Here is an 18,767-nt window from a genome sequence, read left to right on the forward strand (position 1 = left end):
AGGATCATGTGCTACCCATATTGTATTGGTTATACAGGGAATGAGAATGGGACTGTCCGCGAAAGGAGCAGCAAGAAATTCCCCCTCTCTGTTGAAAGGGCCTTTGAGTGATTTGATTCAAAGATTTCAAACTCTTGTGTTCTTTTTTGGCAGTTTCTAGCACCTCATCAACAGCCTTGCCAAACAGGTTAGAATCTTCCACCGGTTTGTTGATGAGTGACGCTTTTGTCTCTGCCTTGAACCCTGAGTTCTTCAACCAGGCGTGACATTTCAAGAGGGTACCCTGGGCCAGGGTCCTCCCAGCTGTCTCCGCAGCATCTAAGGTGTTTTTAAGGATGTTATGGTTCACTTGCTGACCCTCCGATACAACTGTAAGCAGACGAGAACAGACTGGTTCAGGGATCTCCTGCTGCCCCTCTTGTAGGAGGTTCCAGTGAACATCCGAATAGCTGGCCAACAGCGTGGTATTGTTGGCAAACCAGCTGGAGTATGCTGCTGCAGTAGTCATTTGCTTTCCTAGGGCATACTGTTTTTTGCATTCCTTGTACGGCGGCGCCTAACCCGTGGACAAGGGAACCCCCCCGCCCTCTCTCTTGTTGTAGTGGCCACAAGAGAATCTGGGGTGGCATATCCCCGAATATAGAGAGTGTCAGAAGGGGAGGGGAGAAAAGGTTTCTCCACCCGTGGATTCACAGCCCTGGTCTGTGAAGGTGTTAGTAAGGAAGGGGCGATGCACCTTTTAATTCTGTTAAGTAAAGGGATAGCCTGGCTGGCAGGTGGCTTCTCCTTTAGAATATCCTCCAAACAATCTGAATCTTGCACTGCCTCTTGCGTGGCTATCTGGAAATGTTTGGCTGCTTTTTTCAGAATGGCGTTAAACGCCATCTGATCATCTACAGGAGATGCCTGACGCAGAGGTGGGGAGGATGGAGGATCTATGAATATGTGTCAGGATCCGGGGTCTGAGTAGGTGACAGCCATACTGGGTTGTCCACCGGTGGGTCCTCCCCCCAATCTGGGGCCTGGTCAATGGAATCCTCAAAGGGATCATCTTGCAAATAGGGGTCAAGAGGAACTTCCTCTGGATCTGTCAGGTCAAAGACCTCCTCATGAAGAGGGCCAGAGGTTCTCTGGAATTTGGCCACTGAGGGGTAAAGGTCTTCTTCACTTGGCCTTTTGGACGTGAACCTTTCAGAGAAGTCCACAGACTTTGTAAGCCTATTCATACAGTCTTCAAATGTTCCCCTGGTCCATAAAGAGGAGCCAGAGGGGTCCAGAGGGGGAAGAGGCTCCCCCTGGTGATCTACGTGCCTAGAACGCCGAGATTTTTCGGAGAGAGTACTGGATAAGGGCTGTGGACTCTCAGAATATTCATCCTGTGCTTCCTGGTGTGTGGACGTGTCTGTCGACTTGTCCTTGGGTTTACTGGCCGCCGAAACAATCTTTGCGAGACTCTCGCGGATGTTCTGCGCTGGCGGGAGGGGTTTAGGCTGTTGAAGCGGCCTCGTCGTCGATTTCGACGCAGCCTGAACTTTATGCGTCGGCGCGCTCTTAGGAGGCGTCTCGATGGCCTTATGACTTTTGGTGCCGGCTCCCTTATCTGCAGAATGTCCAGGTGCATGCCGCTTACGTGGTTGCGGGGACAGCTGCTGACCGCGTGGATCGGCGGGTGCCGCAGAGAAACTCTGCGTACCCGTGGGCGCCTTAGACTGCTTCGACGAATCCGCCGAAGCGGTACTGTAGGTTGTGTGCTTGGTTTTATGATTAGCGGGTGCGTCCCTGTCGCCGGGGTGTACATTCCCCATAGCAGAACCATCGTCCCGCCTAGTGGGGCCGGGGACGGACAGTTCAGAGCTCGATCGCTCCGATGAGAGGTCAATGGCATCCGTATCGGAGCCACAGCCATTGCTTACCTCCTCATCACTCAGTGCGGTGATGGGGAGAGATACCCTCAGCCTGCATCATGGCGTAGGCTGCCCACTGCTTAACTCGATACTCCTTGATCGTCTTAGGACGCAAGAGCTGACAAGATCGACAGGACGCATCGTGGTGATCACAAGGGAGACACTTATTGCACCTCTGGTGCGTGTCCTTCTAGGGGTACCTGCCCTTACAGGAAGGGCAAAATTTAAATGGTGTCCTTTCCATAGCTCAGGTGTATTAAAGCGACACAAAACCAAAGGGGTAAAGAGTGGGGAGAAGGAAAGACATTCTTGATAAAGAAAGAGACCCCTGATCCCCAGTCTCCCTACTGTATAGGTCGGCCAGAAGGTCTGACCACGCAGTCGACAGCATCGACCGTAGCACCAGCCGTCGAAGTCTGTTCTTCCGCTGTCGTCGACGGTGGTTGAGAAGTGATCGCCGAACAGGGGACGAATAATATATAAACAACCGGAGGTCAGGGAAGAATATATTTTTGCAATTTGTAAGAGCTCCGCATAAGGCAACCAGTTAGCTGGGTGGAGAAAAACAATCTGAGGGATCTCGACGCATGAGGGATTTTGGGTACACTTCCACATTAGGGATAAGGTTACAGGCACGCCTACGTCAACGTCCCCTTTCGATCCCCGAAAGACAAGGTGCAATACTCTGCTGTTACCACTAGATATTGGACTATATGCACAGTATGTGATTCTAAGCAGATTTACAAGCATCACAAATACTCCTAGTATGACGATCCATACAAATGAAGTTGAATTTGGTACAGAGATACATAATTGACTGAAGTCAAATTTTTAGTTCTTATTTTTATAAAACAAAAGGTTCAACACAAAGACAAATAACAAAACAAAAAGTCTTTGCCACTACCAAGCGAAGTCCCTCATCCTGGGGTGTCAAGCACTATCATCCCAGGGTAATGGCCAATTCTTGTAGGCTAATTAGATGTGGCCGTTTTCGGGGTCCTTTACCCATGGCTGTCTAGCACCAGGTCTCTACCATTGATCTGAACTCCAAACAGCTTCTTGATGCTCAATCCTGATTTGCTGCAACATCACCTACAGCTGCTGTAGTTACCATCTGAGTTGGAACCATGCAATCTCCTTATCAGTTTCTAGTCCTCTGGCCCACTATAAACTTTCAGAGTAGCACGCCGGACCTCCTGTCCCTTCGTCACTGATATTGACCTTCCTGTTTTGGTCTCCTTCCTCCTTCCACTGCCTGGTTTTGCGTAGGGACTACCCAGCCCACCAGAAAGCGAACTCTTGCTGTTGTCATTCTCACCTCTTCTAGCTGAACCTCCTTGGGTGCACCACTCTCTCCTGATGTTACTAACTTATCCAGATTCTTGCCACCCTGTTATCACTCACTCCTCCAAGTCTTCATACGCTTCTACTCCTGTTACTACTACCTCTAATCACTGTCCATCTCTCCATCTCCACCTACCATCTCTACCAGATCTTCCCGTCCTCTTTCGGTCTCTTACCACCTCCTCCTCCTCCTCCTCCTCCTCCTGTTACTCCTCCCATCCAGTCAATCACTGCCTCTTCCTGGCTCCTTCTCCCCATGTCACCTCCAGCAGCCTTCACTCTTGCACAGTCCTTGCAACATGTTCTAAGCTCCTCCAGCTGCCAGGTACATCTTGCTCCCACAGTCCAGGCTCAGACACTGGGTCTGGTTGCATCTGTAATATGTTCCCTCCTCCCCCTGGGACGGTATTTTACTGAGAACCTACACCTGTGAGTGGTAATTGAGTCACCTGGAGATGCTTTGTAATCAGGGTGTTGGACTAAGTCTTTATCTAGCGGTCTGCCATCTTGGACGATGGAGCTGTTCCTCTGGCTCACCCTGAAACTGCCTGCACTGATGGCTGTAGTGTTGCCAGATGGCGATTAACAGGCTGGAAACATGCTTGGTACGCGTTCATTCAGGTTGACTTGTCATGTGAGCGGGAGGGACGATACTTTGTTTTGCCGGTTTAAAATCTTTGTTGCGGGGGAATACTGGAATTGTAATCCTGCTTCCCATGTCAGTTTCTTCATATTCTGAAGTCATCGACTGGAAACAATGTAATTGTGGAACCACAGTGCAGGATTCAAAATTGAGGAGAGTTGGGAGCTATTTAGCTCCTGCTTCTAGCATAGGAGAGCCTGTTTAGCTGGAAACCCATAGCTACCAGTAGCTACTTTTGACTCCCCATGCCAATTGGTGCCTTACAAAAATGCGTATGGAGCAAGTTACTTACCTGTAACTATTGTTCTCCAGCATGCGTCTGGCATGGATTCACATGCTCATGAATATTCCCAGTCGTCAGGCTGGGAATCCTCAGTAAAAGAAAAAACTGTTCACTTTCACTTAAAAACTGTATTTCTGCTTTAAACCAATCACTGTCCTCTGAGTCCTACAGCCCCCATCCAATGACTGTCCTCTCCCGAAGCCCCTCCTGTTGCAGCCATCTTCAGATTTGGTAAGCGTTGTAAAATGGCAGCATGACCAAGAAGAGCCGCAAAGGGGTCGGGAGGGAGGGTTCACATGTGAATCCATGCCAGGCCCATGCTGGAGAACAATAGTTACAGGTAAGTAACTTTTTCCTTCAACATGGGTTCTGGCATGGATTCACATGATGAATAACTAATACATAACAGTACAACATTACACAACCACAGGAGATGGCAAGGCTCAACAGAAGCAATTATCTCTTACCGCTGGAACCGACTCACCTCAAGCACACAGGTTGTGTAGCACTGTTTGGCTGACTCTGGACTACTCCCTGGAATCCCTGGCGACACAGTAGAACTTTGTGAAGGTGTGAGTGGATCTCCACGTTGCAGCCCGGCAGATGTCCAGCAGGGGCACACCAGACAGGAACACCGTCGTCACAGTGATCGCTCTGGTGGAGTGGGCTCTCGGATGGCCGGGCAGCGGACGGTTTGCCAACCGATGACAGTGAATGATGCAGCCTGAGACCACCTTGAAATGGAAGCCTTGGACAAGGCCTGCCCCTGGTTCACAGGACCAAAGTTCACAAACAGTTGTGATGTCTTCCAAAAATCCTTTGTGCGTGCCACATAGAACTTGAGGGCACAAGCAACGTCCAGCGGGTGCAAGGCCCTTTCCGACGGCGACAAAGGTTTCAGGGAAAAAACAGGTAACACCAAAGGCTCGTTGAGCTGGAATTCCGACAGAACCTTGGGCAAGAAAGAGGGATGCGTACTCAGCACCACCCTCGGTTCGTGGAAAGTCAGGAACAGTTGCTTGCAGGATAGGGCCTGGATCTCACCTACCCTCCTGGCAGAGGTGATGGACACAAGAAAAGCCGGTTTCCATGACAGAAACCTGAGAGGGGCCTGATGCAAAATCTCGAAAGGGGCCCCCCCATGAGCCTCGCCAAAACCATGCTGCGTACCCACGCCGGGGCAGGAGCCTTCACCGGCGGGAAAGATCTGGAAAGTCCTTTGAGAAACTATTTGATGACACAGTGGGACCAGAGTGAAGATCTTCCTGGTGACCTGGTGTAGCGCGAGATAGCCGCCAGATGTAGCTGGATGAAGGCGTGCGCAAGTCTTGCCTTGGCCAAGGATAGCAAGTACGGAAGTATCTGTGGGGCCGTGACCCTCAGTGGGGTAATCCTCTGTGCCCGGCACCACATAGTGTACCGCTTCCACTTGTGATCATAGCACTTCAGGGTTGACGACTGCCTGGCCTTGGCATGGACCTCCCTGCAGTCCGCTGGCAATGGATACACTCCAAACTCTAGGCTGCAGGTGCAAACTCTTAGGTTCAGTGATCGCAGGTCGCAATGAAAGTTTGCACCTCCTTCTCTGATGAGACGATCCGGAACCACTGGCAGCTTGACCGTCTGGGTACCAAATCTGCCTCCACAAAGCCAGGATGAGTATCATCCTTCAGTGACACTGAGTGTGTTGATGACTCGTAGCAGAAGAGGGAACATAGGGAACGCATACAGAAACAGGCCTTCCCACGGGAAGGAGACCGTGTCCCCCAGGCTCCTCGGTTGGTAGAATCTGCTGGTGAACCTCTGCCACTTGGAGTTCACTGCCGTCGCAAAGATTGATCTGGGGTCTGCCCCACTTGACCAATAAGTGGTCCACCTGATCCTGACGTATCTTCCACACGTGGCAGGAGAGCAGTTCTCTGCTGAGGGAGCCTGCAATGGTGTTCTTGACTCCCGCCAGGTGGAGAGGGATGAGGAACATCCCCTGTCCGACGGTCCAGTGCCACAAGTCCTGCGCTTCCTTGGAGGGTGCCGGGGATCGAGTGCCCCCCATGCTCCCCGATGTAAAACATGGTAGTGGTGTTGTACGTGAAGATCCTCACCACCTTGCCTTTCAGAGACGGGAGGAACCACTTGATGGCCCAGAACACTGCCCGTAGCTCCAGGATGTTGATATGAAGAGCCTTCTCCTCCTGTAGCCACAGGACTCTGGCGTGCAGACATCCCATGTGCACTCCCCATGCCTGTAGGGAGTCATCTGTGGTGACCGTCTCCTAGTATGGCGGACTTTGAAACCCTGGGCGATGCTGAAGCGAACGCTGCACCATCCAATCGCTGACGTAACTCATTGGTGAGTGAGATCTTGTCCGTGAAGCTTCCGGACACCTGTATCCAACAGGCATCCAGGAATTCTTAGAACCTGCAGAGTCGGATTAGGTAGCTCTAGGATGACATCATGCCCAGTAACGACTTTATGACCCTCACATGGTCGTTTTCATCAACGACAGCCGTTGCACTTTTCCTGGAATGGCTGCTATCATCTCCTCCAAGGGCCACGCCAGGCAAGACACTGTATAGAGTCTGGTGCCTAGGAACAGTGCGTTCTGTGAATGTGTTAAGCAGGACTTCGGATAATTCACAGAAAATCCCAGATCCATTAGTGGCCTGACGGTCGCCTTCGTGTGTCTGTCAGGCAGCTCCCACGAGCGGGCGCCAATCAGTTAGTAGTCCAGGTACCGGTATACGTGTATGCCCTGTAGATGTAGATGGGCTGTCACTAGTGCCAAGCATTTCATGAACACTCTCGGGCGGACTTCAAGCCGAAAGGTAGGGCCTTGAACTGGTAGTGCTGTTTCTGCACCATAAAATGTAGAAACTTTTGATGTTTCTTGTGAATCGGGACGTGGAAGTAGGCGTCCTCCAGATTCAATGACATCAAGAAGTCTTCCCTTTCGAGTTGGCAGAGCACGTGCTGCAACATGACCATCCTGAATTTTTGGGACTTTAGATATTTGTTCAGATGTCATATGTCTAGGATGGGCCTGTCTTATTTCTGAATAGACTCTGGAGCCCTGGAGCCGTTGGGGAACTAGCTCTATCACCCCTTTACGCAGCATGGCCCGTACCTCTTCCAGCAGCTGAGGGATGTGCTGCTCCTGATGGGTAACCAGAGGGATCCGCCGACACCTGCGTTGAAACTCCAGAGTGTGTCTTTGGGCGAGAGCATCCAGCAACCATCTGTCAGTGGTGATCTTTCTCCACTCGCTGACGACCCTCGTCAGCCAGCCTCCCACCGGGGTGCACGAGTAGGAGTCCGACATCCCGGCCAGTTTTAGGCTTGCTTCGGCGTCCTGCCCTGCGGGCGACAGTGTCCTTTGCTACCGTAGGCCTGGTAACGTCCTCTGTACGCTTCCTGAGTTGTGGATCTTGAAGATTGACGGTACGATGAGAGGGAAACCTTTTGAAGACCTGGTTGACTTTCCCCTGGAGGAGCGAAAAGAAGAGCAGTGCTGCTTGAGGGCAGCCAGGGAACGGGCCATCTCTGTATCTGCTTTGATGGCCTGGAGGGACTCGTCAACGACCTTCTCAAATAGGTTCTCTCCGTCAAAGGGCATGTCCAGCACCTTCGCTCGGACCTCCTGGCAGAAATGTGTGGCCTTCATCCAGCCTTGGCGACAAAGGCAAGCACAGTGTTGGCGACGTTCAATGCCACTGTGATGGTGTGATCAGACACTACCTCCCCTTCCTGGAAGAGAGCGATTGGCTCCATCTTCTTATAGGGGAGGAACGCCAGAATAGGCCCCAGCTTGTACAACAACTCCCTGCCGTACCTGGCTAGGATCACCAGTGCGTTGGCCGCCTTGATAGTGGACGCTGCAGTGTAAATCACCTTACTTCCCATGGCGTCCATTCTCTTCCTCTCGCTGTCTGAAGGGACCGATGATGACGATGAGTTGGCCGACTGTTTCCTCACAGCCGCTGATACCATCGAATCCAGCGATGGCTGCGACCGTAGGCACTTGGAAGCGGAGTCCAGTAACTGATTTTTCTTCTCTAGCCTATCCAGTTTAGCTGGAGCCATGCAAGCGTTCTTCATGAGTGCCAGGCCCTCTTCCCAAACTTTGTCCAGAAGGGATACCGCCATGACCATCTTTCTCTTGGCCTTGTGCCTCTGGTACAAGAGGCCCTCCTTTTTCTCCTCGGGCACTAGCTGGAACAGCTCAGAGGCACTTGGGATCATGGAGTGGAACGATACCACCTCATCCGGTGGAGAAACCCTATGTGGAGCATCCAAATATGGAGATTCGCCGTCCGCTCCGCCGTTATTCTTGTCATCGTCCTGGGGGAAAAGGTACGGACGTGGTGGAGGAGGTTGAAATGGTGGCGTAGGATAGCGCTTCCTCTTTGCCAGAGGCTGATCAGGGACCTGGGGTATCCCAGGTGCGGAGCCAAAGGCATTCTCATTTGGATCTCTGACACCAAGGTGTGCAGGGTGAAGAGAATATCCAAGGAAATGTCCCTCGGCTGAGCAGACGCAATAGGAAAGCTAGGCCATGCAAACTCGTCGCCGTCATGGTCCTCTTCCACGTCCTCGTGGACAGTGTGCAAGGACTCCTAGTCTTCATTGTCCGTGGACAAGACCTCCATGGCTTGGGCCACAGCCTGGGAGGGCTGTTTTGGGGCCTCCTTGCCCCCCCCTATTCCCTCCCGAGGGTCATGAGCCAGGAACTGGTTTCCCTCCTTCTGGCGTGCTAGCAGATTTTGCCCCAAAGTCACTGCAACAGTGTCGTGCCTTGGGGGTAGGGACACCTTCTGAGCTGCGGGGGCCACCTTTGCTGGATCAGCACCCTTAGTTGTCGTGGCAGTGGGTAATCGCCAACTCTGTCACCGACTAGGTCTTAGCCTGTGCCGATTGGGTCTGCTTGGGCTCTTCTGCCTTCTTCTCCTTCGTCCGTGGCTTCTCTGATTTCTAAAGAAGTTTAGCCGGGGTAGATGACTTCCTTGTCGAGGCGGAGCTCGATTGCCAGCTGGCAATGGAGGGGGACGGTGAGGTCGATCGTGCCCTATCCACCTTGGGACCCGCTTTCGCAGCGAACCCAGTGGACTCAGACCTGCGGTTCTTGGCCTTTTCTTGGGCCCCCACGGATGAGGTGCCGTCAAAGGACTTAGAAGACCGCTCCTCAGACCGGCCGGTCCCGGGTGAGGCATTACCCTGCTTGGAGCCCAGGTTAGAGGCCTTGGCGTTGAGCCACGCCACCAGTCTACTGTGCCTGTCCCTTGTCTTCTTGGAGAACCCCAGGCAAATTTCGCACTCCACCTCCTTGTGGTCCGGGCGTAGGCAGTAGAGGCATTGCAGGTGCCTGTTCTCCACAAACCCGTTCCATAGCCCACATTTGGCCCAGAGCCTGAAAAGGGACCATTCCTCCTTCCCCTCCATCATGGTCGGAAGGGGCGAAGTAGGCCAGATGGCCTTCTAGAATCTTCAATGATCTTTGCCCTTGAAGGGTGCTGAAATTCACTGACAAAGGGTCCCCGCTGTTGGCAGATGCAGAAAAGAGCACACAGGCTCCTTTGAAACAAAAATGTAACGTTTTTCCGTTGAAAACTACAAAACAAACGTACAAATACCTCAGAGAGGAAACTCAAGGACTCCCAACAATGAAGCGTGCGGTAAAAATCTGAAGATGGCTGCCAGAGGAGGGACTTCGGGAGAGGAATGTCATTGGTTGGGGGCATATTACCCACAGGACAGTGATTGGTTTAAAGGAGAAAGACAGTTTTTATGTGAAAGTGAATCTGTTTTTTCTTTTACCAAGGAGTCCCAGCCTGACGACAGGGAATATTCATGAGCATGTGAATCCATGCCTGACCCCATGCTGGAGAAGTGACATTAACTTTGAGAATGGGGACACATCTAGTACACATTTACACATAATGAATCATACATAATGGACAAAAAGTAAGTGTGCATTTCATGGTACGTAAGAGTGATTGCTCATCAAATCTTAATTATCGAACCATGCAGTGTTAGTCAGGGGTCCCACAGACCTTTAAACATAATCCTTTTGATGTTCCATGTGAACTAGCAACAGTAACAAAATACAGCTACCTCTTTTGATGAAACAGTACGTTTCATTTTTTTCGCAGTTTTGGAAAGTTGGGTCTGGCTAGGGCACACCTTTTTAGTGTCAGTTGGGCAGGGGAGTACTTCAATTAAACTGCAGGCCATAACAATGGTTTACGTCTGGGTTTAAGCTTCCAGAGCTGGTCCGCCATGATGGACCAGTGGGGTGGGACGGGCCTGGGCCTCTGGGTCCGATCTGTGGTGAGGCAATGGGACTGTCCCGAAATGTATTGGGGTCCAGAGTAAGGCAACCAGGGGACCCCCTCCAACCGCCTACCCATACCACCCCAGGGCCCAACCTCCACTTGATCAAGGTGTCACATGGCCCCATGAGTCACCTTTCTGGTGGTCTCCCCAGTCAGACAGGAGACTTGGTCCGTCTTACAGTACTCATTGTGATGTCTCAAAACCTATACATCTGCATTGAGTGCAGGCAAGGGCACATTCTCAGTGCTACTCACATTGAAGTACAAACATTTCAGCAGCCATTGTATAAATACAGCGCATTCAGTATGATTAAAATTGGACAGTTCTTACCTGTTTCAATCTAAAATGTTTGCAAATTTTAAGGTTCTCTGCAAGGACACTCTTTGGCTGCCAGGTGTACTTTTTGGAAAGCTTCTTCTTGATGTTGACATAGCTTTCTTTCTCCACAATCACAGCTTCAGACTCCACTTCATCGGCATCATCATCTTCTTCCTGGATTATCACTTCCTCCTTCACTGTTAACAGGAGAGGTGTTTTACACAGATAGAATGAAAGGCTCCTTCTCTATGTACTTCATATGCAGGCAACACCACCATTCAATGCCGGTGTTCATCAATTGGCTCGTTAATTTATGTCAGGTAAGAATGTGACCACCATTTCAAAGTCAGAATGAACAGTTTATAAATTTTGCATTTAAAAATACTCATCTTTCAAAAATAAGTACTAACAGGAGAGGCAAAAAATGAAGATTTGATGAACATGAGACAGTAAAGATGAGCCTCTCTCAAATGAGGACAGTGCAGGAATCGTATATGTTTTACAAGGGAGGAGTGTTCAGCCGGGTACCCTGAAGCAATCAAAGAATGAGTTATCCTCAGCTGGCCAATCAGATGTAACAAACAGACCTGTAAAAGTCTAGAAAGAGATGTGGCCAGCCTAACGAGAACTGGGACTATCTGTGACCGCAGTGTTCTACTGACAATAGTGACAATATGCAACTGGTAAAAAACCTTGCATTAAATAAAACACATTAACTTGTCTGAAGTTGGGGTATATCACAAAGGATGAGCGGTTACCACTGAAAGGAGCCAAGTGGTTGCAGTTTGCATTAGCTTGAGTTCCCATAACAATATACAATGGATCTAATCCCATACATCAAATCTTCTTCACTCCCGAAATTATCAAATCCTGAATAAATGTTTACAACTAATGCTATTAAAAGTGAATGACTGATGAGTGGTTCATTACGAAGGCCAGACTCAATTTACACTCACCCTGCGCAAACCAGTCACCTTCAACAGCATCTTCTCCGGAAACAAAACTATGCATATGCTGTCAAACTTGACCCTTGTATCGTCCTCAAAGCCCATATAAAGTCCACCATATCTTCGGGAAGGATCCCCTTTAAATGCCTCAAACATGATACACTTCGTTATGTAAAACACTGCCCTGCTGCTGTCCTGTCACCCAAAACTTTCAATACTCAATAGTTTCACTACCCCAAAACTATACTAGAGGGAGCCAATGCCTCTCTCATAGCTAACGTACATTCTTTCAAACTTGGCAACCAGAGACTTGTCATTAACATGGACCATATGGAGCACATGCAGCATATTCTATCATCCCTCCATCAGCCAAGATCTGAGAAGAGATGACAATTTAAAGTTCTTGTACTGGCAGTTTTACAGATAAGGGGTGTATCGGCCAGTTTTACTCCATAGGAATTGGCAAATACTCGCCAAAAATAATATTAGGGAGTAAAAATACTCTCAACAAAAAAATAGGAAAAAGACATGTAGAATCTTGTGCCCCTGCTTTCACCCTCACAGCTCCATGATTATGTTTGGACCAGTAGTGAAAGTAGTGCCACAGGAAGAAACGACTATTTTAACTGCCTGATTTGAAGAAGTAAACATGTATCTTTTAATGTGCATAAATAAAAAGGTGCAAAGAAATAAATAGTACAAAAACATTTCAGTTTCTCAGTTTAAAACGTTTTTTACTCGCTTAGAAAATACTCTCATTGGGAATTGTACTAACATTCTTACTCCCAACTTTAAAAAATAGGGAGTAAAATACTGCCACTTCCAAATCTGATTTGGAGCACTGTGTACTGGTACATAAAGCACCTCACAGCATACCGCTCTCACCACATCACCTTTAAAAAAAACTGCTTTTATTACAGTATTTTAAGGAAAAAATATTCAAGCTGCAAGTTACTAGCAAGGCATACAAGTTAATTCGCCCCTCAGTTATTCATACGGAGATAGCACACCATGTCTTACTCACCAACAGTCAATTATCACTCATGAGTAGCTAGTAGCAAATGCTCATTTTGATGCCTGTAGCATTTCTTATTGTGTTTTTAGATCTAAACTAATACAAAAACTGATGATTCAATAATTTAACAAAATATCTCTAATCCTCCCCCACATAATGGAAAAAGGCATGAAGCAGAGAAAGAACAGAGCAAACCACTGATTGCAAAGATTCACAAGCTCTTTTTTTATCCCTCATATTTCAAAAGACATATCGGAGCACAATGAAATATACATCATCACTAGAATGCCCATCTACTGCTTTTGCAGAATACACACTGTTTGGCCATGATCAACAAAACCAAAATATTATTGAAGACCCAATCAGTGTATTTCAGTTGTTCCTTATGTTCAAGGGATCCAACGTTAGATTTTCTTCTGGAAAGGTGTGGTGAGGTGGAGTAAGGAGTCGGACAAAGGTGTGTGATGTTTTAACAAGTTTTATTTCGTCGTTGTCAGGATGCGTGTCCAAATGCAAAGGTCCAAAAACCTACTCTAACCCTACCACTAGTCTACAAAAGTGTTCAGCATCGAAATTAAAAATAATACCAGGAGAATGGCTCCCTTCTCCTAGTAGCCTGGCTCAGTTTTTAATCTCTTTCTTATCAATCTTTTGCTCTAGTTTCGGATTCAACAAAGTAGGTGTGGTCAGGAGAATAACCCCCTCCTCCTGACCACCCTTGCAGAGTCTTGAAGGCTGCCCTGGGATATTCTTTGACAGTAGTCCTCAAAAGTCCCACTTCTTCCCAAGGACTCTGAAAGCTTGATTTACAGTTTTCGCAGTTCCTTACTGTTGTAGGACATTTTGAAGATAATCTCCAGATAGCTCTGCTGTCTAGAATCTTCTTTAGTCTTACTTGGATTATCACTATGATGAGGGCAATTCCTCCCGATGCATTCTTGGTTTCCAGACCTTTCGGTATCACTAGAGTGACAAGAGAAATCACCCCTGAGATGCTCTTGATTCTTTATCACTATTGTGACGAGGGAGATTACTTCCGAGGCTTTCTATGCTCTTAGTTCTCTGAATATCACTACTGTGACGAGGGAGATTACTTCAGGAGGATTTTGTGTCTCCTAATTCTCTTGCTGTCACCGCTGTGACAAAGGAGATTACTCCCGAGACTTTCTTGACTATTGGGTCTCTGCGTGTCAACACTGTTATGAGGGGGATTACCCCTGAAGCTTTGTCTCTTGGGTCTCTGAGGACCCCACCCGGTTTCCCGCAGTTCCCGTTACCTGGTTTGTGCTGGGAACAAGTGTCTGGTTCTTCCCAGGGTCGCATGCAGTTTGCTCGTCACTTCTTTCTGGTTCACCTGAGTGGCTCCGCAAAGGACTGGGGCTGGTGGTCTCTGTGTCGTTGTCGTACTGAGTGGTCCACTTTCCAGAGTTCATGCCACCACCTTGCAGCTTCTCTGCACAGCTGACCGGTTCCCAGGCTTCAACTTTGTGGGCTTTGTTGGCTTCTTGTCGGCTTCTCTCTTCTTTCAGTCCTTTTTCTGTTTTTATCTCTCCTAGATGTGCACACCCCAGCGCAGTGTCAGTCAGTTGGTTGTTTTCATGAGGTACTCTGCATGCTTCCTCGTAGCCAACTCTTCCCAGTACTTCAAAAAAAAAGGTATGTCATCATTTTTCTTCTTCGTCTCAGCGGTGTCAAGTGTCAAGGGAGGAAGGGAGGTAATGTTACACTAACACACTGTAGTACTTTCAGTGGCACTCTCTGCAGACTTCAGGGTTTTTATGTGTGCAAGGGCAAGAAGTTTAGCGAGTTCCTTCACGGAATGAGAATCTTTATCCCCATGATGGGAGTCTCTCCCTGTGAGGTCCCGCTTTCCACCACCACAAGGGAGACCATTCGGGAAGCAGCCTCACCTACCTAACCTCAGAGGGAAGGGCTCCCCTCTTGGGAGAAGTGACGAGAACGCGTGAATTGTCACAAAGGGTCCCCCTACACTCAAATATTTTGGGGATTCTTCTTTGATCTATCCCATAATCGTTTGCATGCACTATATCGATTCCCCAGTTTAGTCCTCGAAAGTGTAATTTACAGAGCTGCCTCCTTTTACTAGAATTGTGCAATCAAGAGCTTAGCTGCTACCAACATATGCATGATTAATACCGCATATCCTGAGGGTTGATTTTGGCTAGAATTTCCTCCCAGAATATCTGCATTTTAAGAGTCACACCATAGGTGATAACATTGCCTACAATTGGCAGCAACTTCTCTGACGATCCGTTGAGCATTAGGGAAACATTTTATACAACCTCTACTGCATCAGATAACACATATAACCATATTTGAAAGGTTTTCCCTTAATTGCACACATGCTGAGGAACTGCAGACTCGGCCCATATTTCACACCAGTCTCCATTATCATAACATTTGCCATATCTTCTTTTCCATGCCTGGCTCTTTGCAAACCAGGGGAGAAGTCATGATGATCTCTATTAGTAGCAAAGGTCCACAAACTGTACAGGTTTGGTATTTTGAAAGGTCAGAAATGGGAGGACGACAACTTGGTACATGGTTTTTGCAAGATGCCATTTTATTAACTCAAAAGGGTTGGATAAATGCCTCACTATCCCTAACATAAGATGTTTCCCGGCCTATCAAAATAAACTAAAGGAAACACTCTAAAAGCAATATGTCCCTCACACGTATACATCGATTCAATAAAAAAAAAGATATTTTGGCAATTCAAATAAAACAGATATATTCAGTTAGGTTCAACACAGACCAAATAACTATGTCCTTATAACCTGGGCAGGTCCCCCTACCCAGATTCAAAGCAGAACTTTTAATTCAAAGCTTTAAATAACCAAGCTCTGGTTTGTAACCAAGTTTGAATCATAAAGTTCCTCTGGCTCCACAAAGAAGTTCTCCACTTCACTTTAATCAATAGTTCAATTTGATGATAAATTAGAAAAGGAAAAATAAACAAGTACTCTTTGGTGTGCGCTCAAAAAGAAAAAAAAATGTTTTGTTCATTTTCACATTTAAATATTCTTGTCTGTATTTAATTAATACATCAATTTCACATGGATTCAATCAAAAGCTTCCATCTGTATTCAATTGCAAAATGTCACCATCTGTTTTTCCATGCAAAAGTTAGAAAATATTTTTTGTCAATGTCTGTTGACATTCTTAGATTGGTTTGATCCTACATCAATCCTTGATTTATTTAGTCCCTCTATCAATCCTTAATTCATTTGATCCCTCTAAACGTGTTTCCCCATCATGTTAGATGGTTCTCAAGGAGGGAGAAGAGAAATGTATTTGTTGTTTGTCCTTGGTTTAATTTTACAATCTATGTCCTTCTTTTGTCAATAGTTCGTTTTCAATTACTTTTTTGGAATGGGACTCTAATTATGAATCGTTTCTAAAAGAGAAATGCGGGAACAAGAACGATTTTATGAATATGTTGCGGATTTGGTAGGCGCAATAATTTGCATGTAACATTGCAGTGTTAAGTAAGTTATTATTGTTAAATGTTAAAGGTATTTGTACCGCGCACCATCACCAACGGAATTGGTCCCCAGGCGCTCAGGCGGATCTGTAAACGATAAAGGTGGGATGGGTTAGTAAGGTGAAGAAGGGAGTAGGATAGTGAGAGGAGTGGTATTCTGTTGGCAGCTTCAACTCGGTATACACCGGGTGCTGAGCTTTGGTGCGGGTATCGGATCGGAGTAGGTCCGCGTGTGCTGTTCCGGATTATGTGTTGTTGCAGTGTTGTGAAGTGCGTGCGGCTTGTTGTGCAAGAGATGGTTGTGTGAGTTTTTTGAGTGAGATAAGTATGCAGAGTTTGAGCTTATATGGGTTAGTGGGTTACCTGACCTTTACCATGCCAACATTCACAGTTCTGTCTGAGTGTGGCACTTGCTGGCCCTCACATTCCCATCCAGACGCGGCGCAGGCCAGCGCTCAGGACTCCATCCAGGTGTGGTCATGCCAACACTCATACTCCCACCCAGATGCGGCGCAGGCTAGTGTCTGGAGACCCATCCAGGTGTGGGCATGCTAACATTCACAACTCCATCTGAGCGCCATGCAGGCTGGTGTTCACAACTCTAGGTGTGGCCCATGTTAGCATTCACGTTTTTCTAGGTGCGGGCATGTTATCCTTCAATCGATCCTATCCAGATGCGACGCAGGCCAGCGTCTATCTAGATGCGTCTGCTGGTCTGGATCTGTTCGTCCGGTACGTGCGAGTCGGAGAGTCAATTGGGCTTTCGTGTGGGTCTAGGTATGTGGTCAGTCTCTGCAGCCTTCCTTTTGGCTATTTTCCATGATGTCTTATGCTCTGTCGAGTGGTTGGTTCTTTGGTTTGAGTGTTTGTCCAATTTGCGAGTGGTCGAGGTTGGAGTTATTTTCGTCATTGTTTTAATGTCTGGGCATTCTAGTGCGTCTCCGTTGTGATTATGCTTTGAAGAGCCATGATTTGAGGAGTTTCCTGAATGCTAGGATGTTTGTTGTATTCTGTATATTCTTAGATAGGTCATTCCAGGTTTTGGGTGCCTGGTGAGAGAAAGACGATCCTCCAAGTTTTTTTATGTTGTAGGGTTTTGGTTCCAGGCGTATGTCGGTGCTTGATCTTAGTGTTCTTGTCGGTTGGTGTAGGCGTAGATTGTCGCTTAGGAATTCTGCGCCTTGTTTGTGTATTGCTCTGTGCGTGATGCACATGGCCTTGAACTTTATTCGCTGTTTCAGTGGTAGCCAGTGTAGTATTTTTAGCGCGGGTGTGATGTGTTCTCTTCTGGGTAGCTTGAGGAGGAGTCTGGCTGCTGCATTTTGTATCCGTTGCAGTTTTTTTAGAAGTCGTTCTGACATGCCCAGGTATAGGCTATTGGCATAGTCCACCCTGGACATGATCAGAGCAATGATGGTGAGTGTTTTGTTGGCGAATGACAGGAACGGTAGGATCCTTTCTGCTGCTCGCAGGAGGAAGAAACATTTCTTGATTACCAAGTTTACTTGTGGCTCCAGAGTGAGGTTGTTATCCATCAGGACCCCTAGGTTTTTTACAGTTGATGATGGTTCTGGTGTGGTGCCGAGCTCTCTTGGCAGGGGATGTAGTTGATGTCTCCTCCCTTTTTTGAAACAATCATTATCTCTGTTTTGCATGGGTTGATTTTGAGATGGTTGAGGTTCATCCAGTTGAATATGTCATGAAGGCAATTCTCTAGTGTGGCGTTTTCTTCTCGGGTTTCTTGTATGTTGAAGAGTATTTGAGTATCGTCGGCGTAGTTGTAGCATGTGAGGCCGTGTTTTTTGATGCATTTGATTAATAGGTACATGTAGATGTTGAATAGAAGCGGGGAGAAGGATTATCCTTATGGTACTCCGCACGTGGAGACTCTGGGTTTGGATTTACAAGGTTTCATCCATATTGTTTCTGTTCTGTTTGTTAGGAAGGATTTGATCCATAGTAGGGCAGTGTCTGTTATCCCTAGTCCTTCTAATCTCTTTATGAGGATGGCGTAGTTGACCGTGTCGAAGACTGCAGACAGATCAAGGAGGATCAGGGCAGTGCTGTTGTCTGAGTCTGCGTTTGTTTTTAGGTCGTCCCATATTGAGAACAGAGCCGATTCTGTTCCTCTCATAGGTCTGAAGCCAACTTGTGCCTGGTCTAGTAGGCAATGCTCTTCTATGAATTCTTGGGTTATTTGGTAGACGTACATTTCTAGCAGTTTGGCTATGTAGGGTATGTTGGAGATGAGTCTGTAGTTAGATAAGTCCTCTACATTTCCTGTTGTGACAAAATAAATATATTATCACTTACACCCTTAATCTTGTTTGGCATTCAATCCCTTTTTCTCCCAATGTTTGGTTCTCTATACCTTTTTGTTAAGGATTTTTTCAATTGTGTTTCCAATTTAAATTTATGCGGTTTGGCTTTTCTCATATCTGTGAATGAACAGAGGTTGTCTTATGGTTCTAATACTT

The 18,767-nt window shown here is 47.5% G+C and overlaps 1 protein-coding gene across 2 annotated transcripts in view; it reads right to left on the reverse strand.

The window, feature by feature from the left end:
- Nucleotides 1-18,767, reverse strand: part of DHX57 (DExH-box helicase 57) — a 1,970,484-nt gene that overhangs the window by 1,301,047 nt on the left and 650,670 nt on the right. For both annotated transcript variants that reach the window (XM_069607794.1, XM_069607793.1), the window contains exon 6: nt 10,836-11,020. In XM_069607794.1, the coding sequence (XP_069463895.1) occupies nt 10,836-11,020 (185 nt within the window). The remainder of the gene's footprint in view (nt 1-10,835; nt 11,021-18,767) is intronic.

This window comes from Ambystoma mexicanum, chromosome 4q (genome assembly GCF_040938575.1).
Source record: "Ambystoma mexicanum isolate Mex_15411 chromosome 4q, UKY_AmexF1_1, whole genome shotgun sequence".
NCBI classification, from domain to species: Eukaryota; Metazoa; Chordata; class Amphibia; order Caudata; family Ambystomatidae; genus Ambystoma; species Ambystoma mexicanum.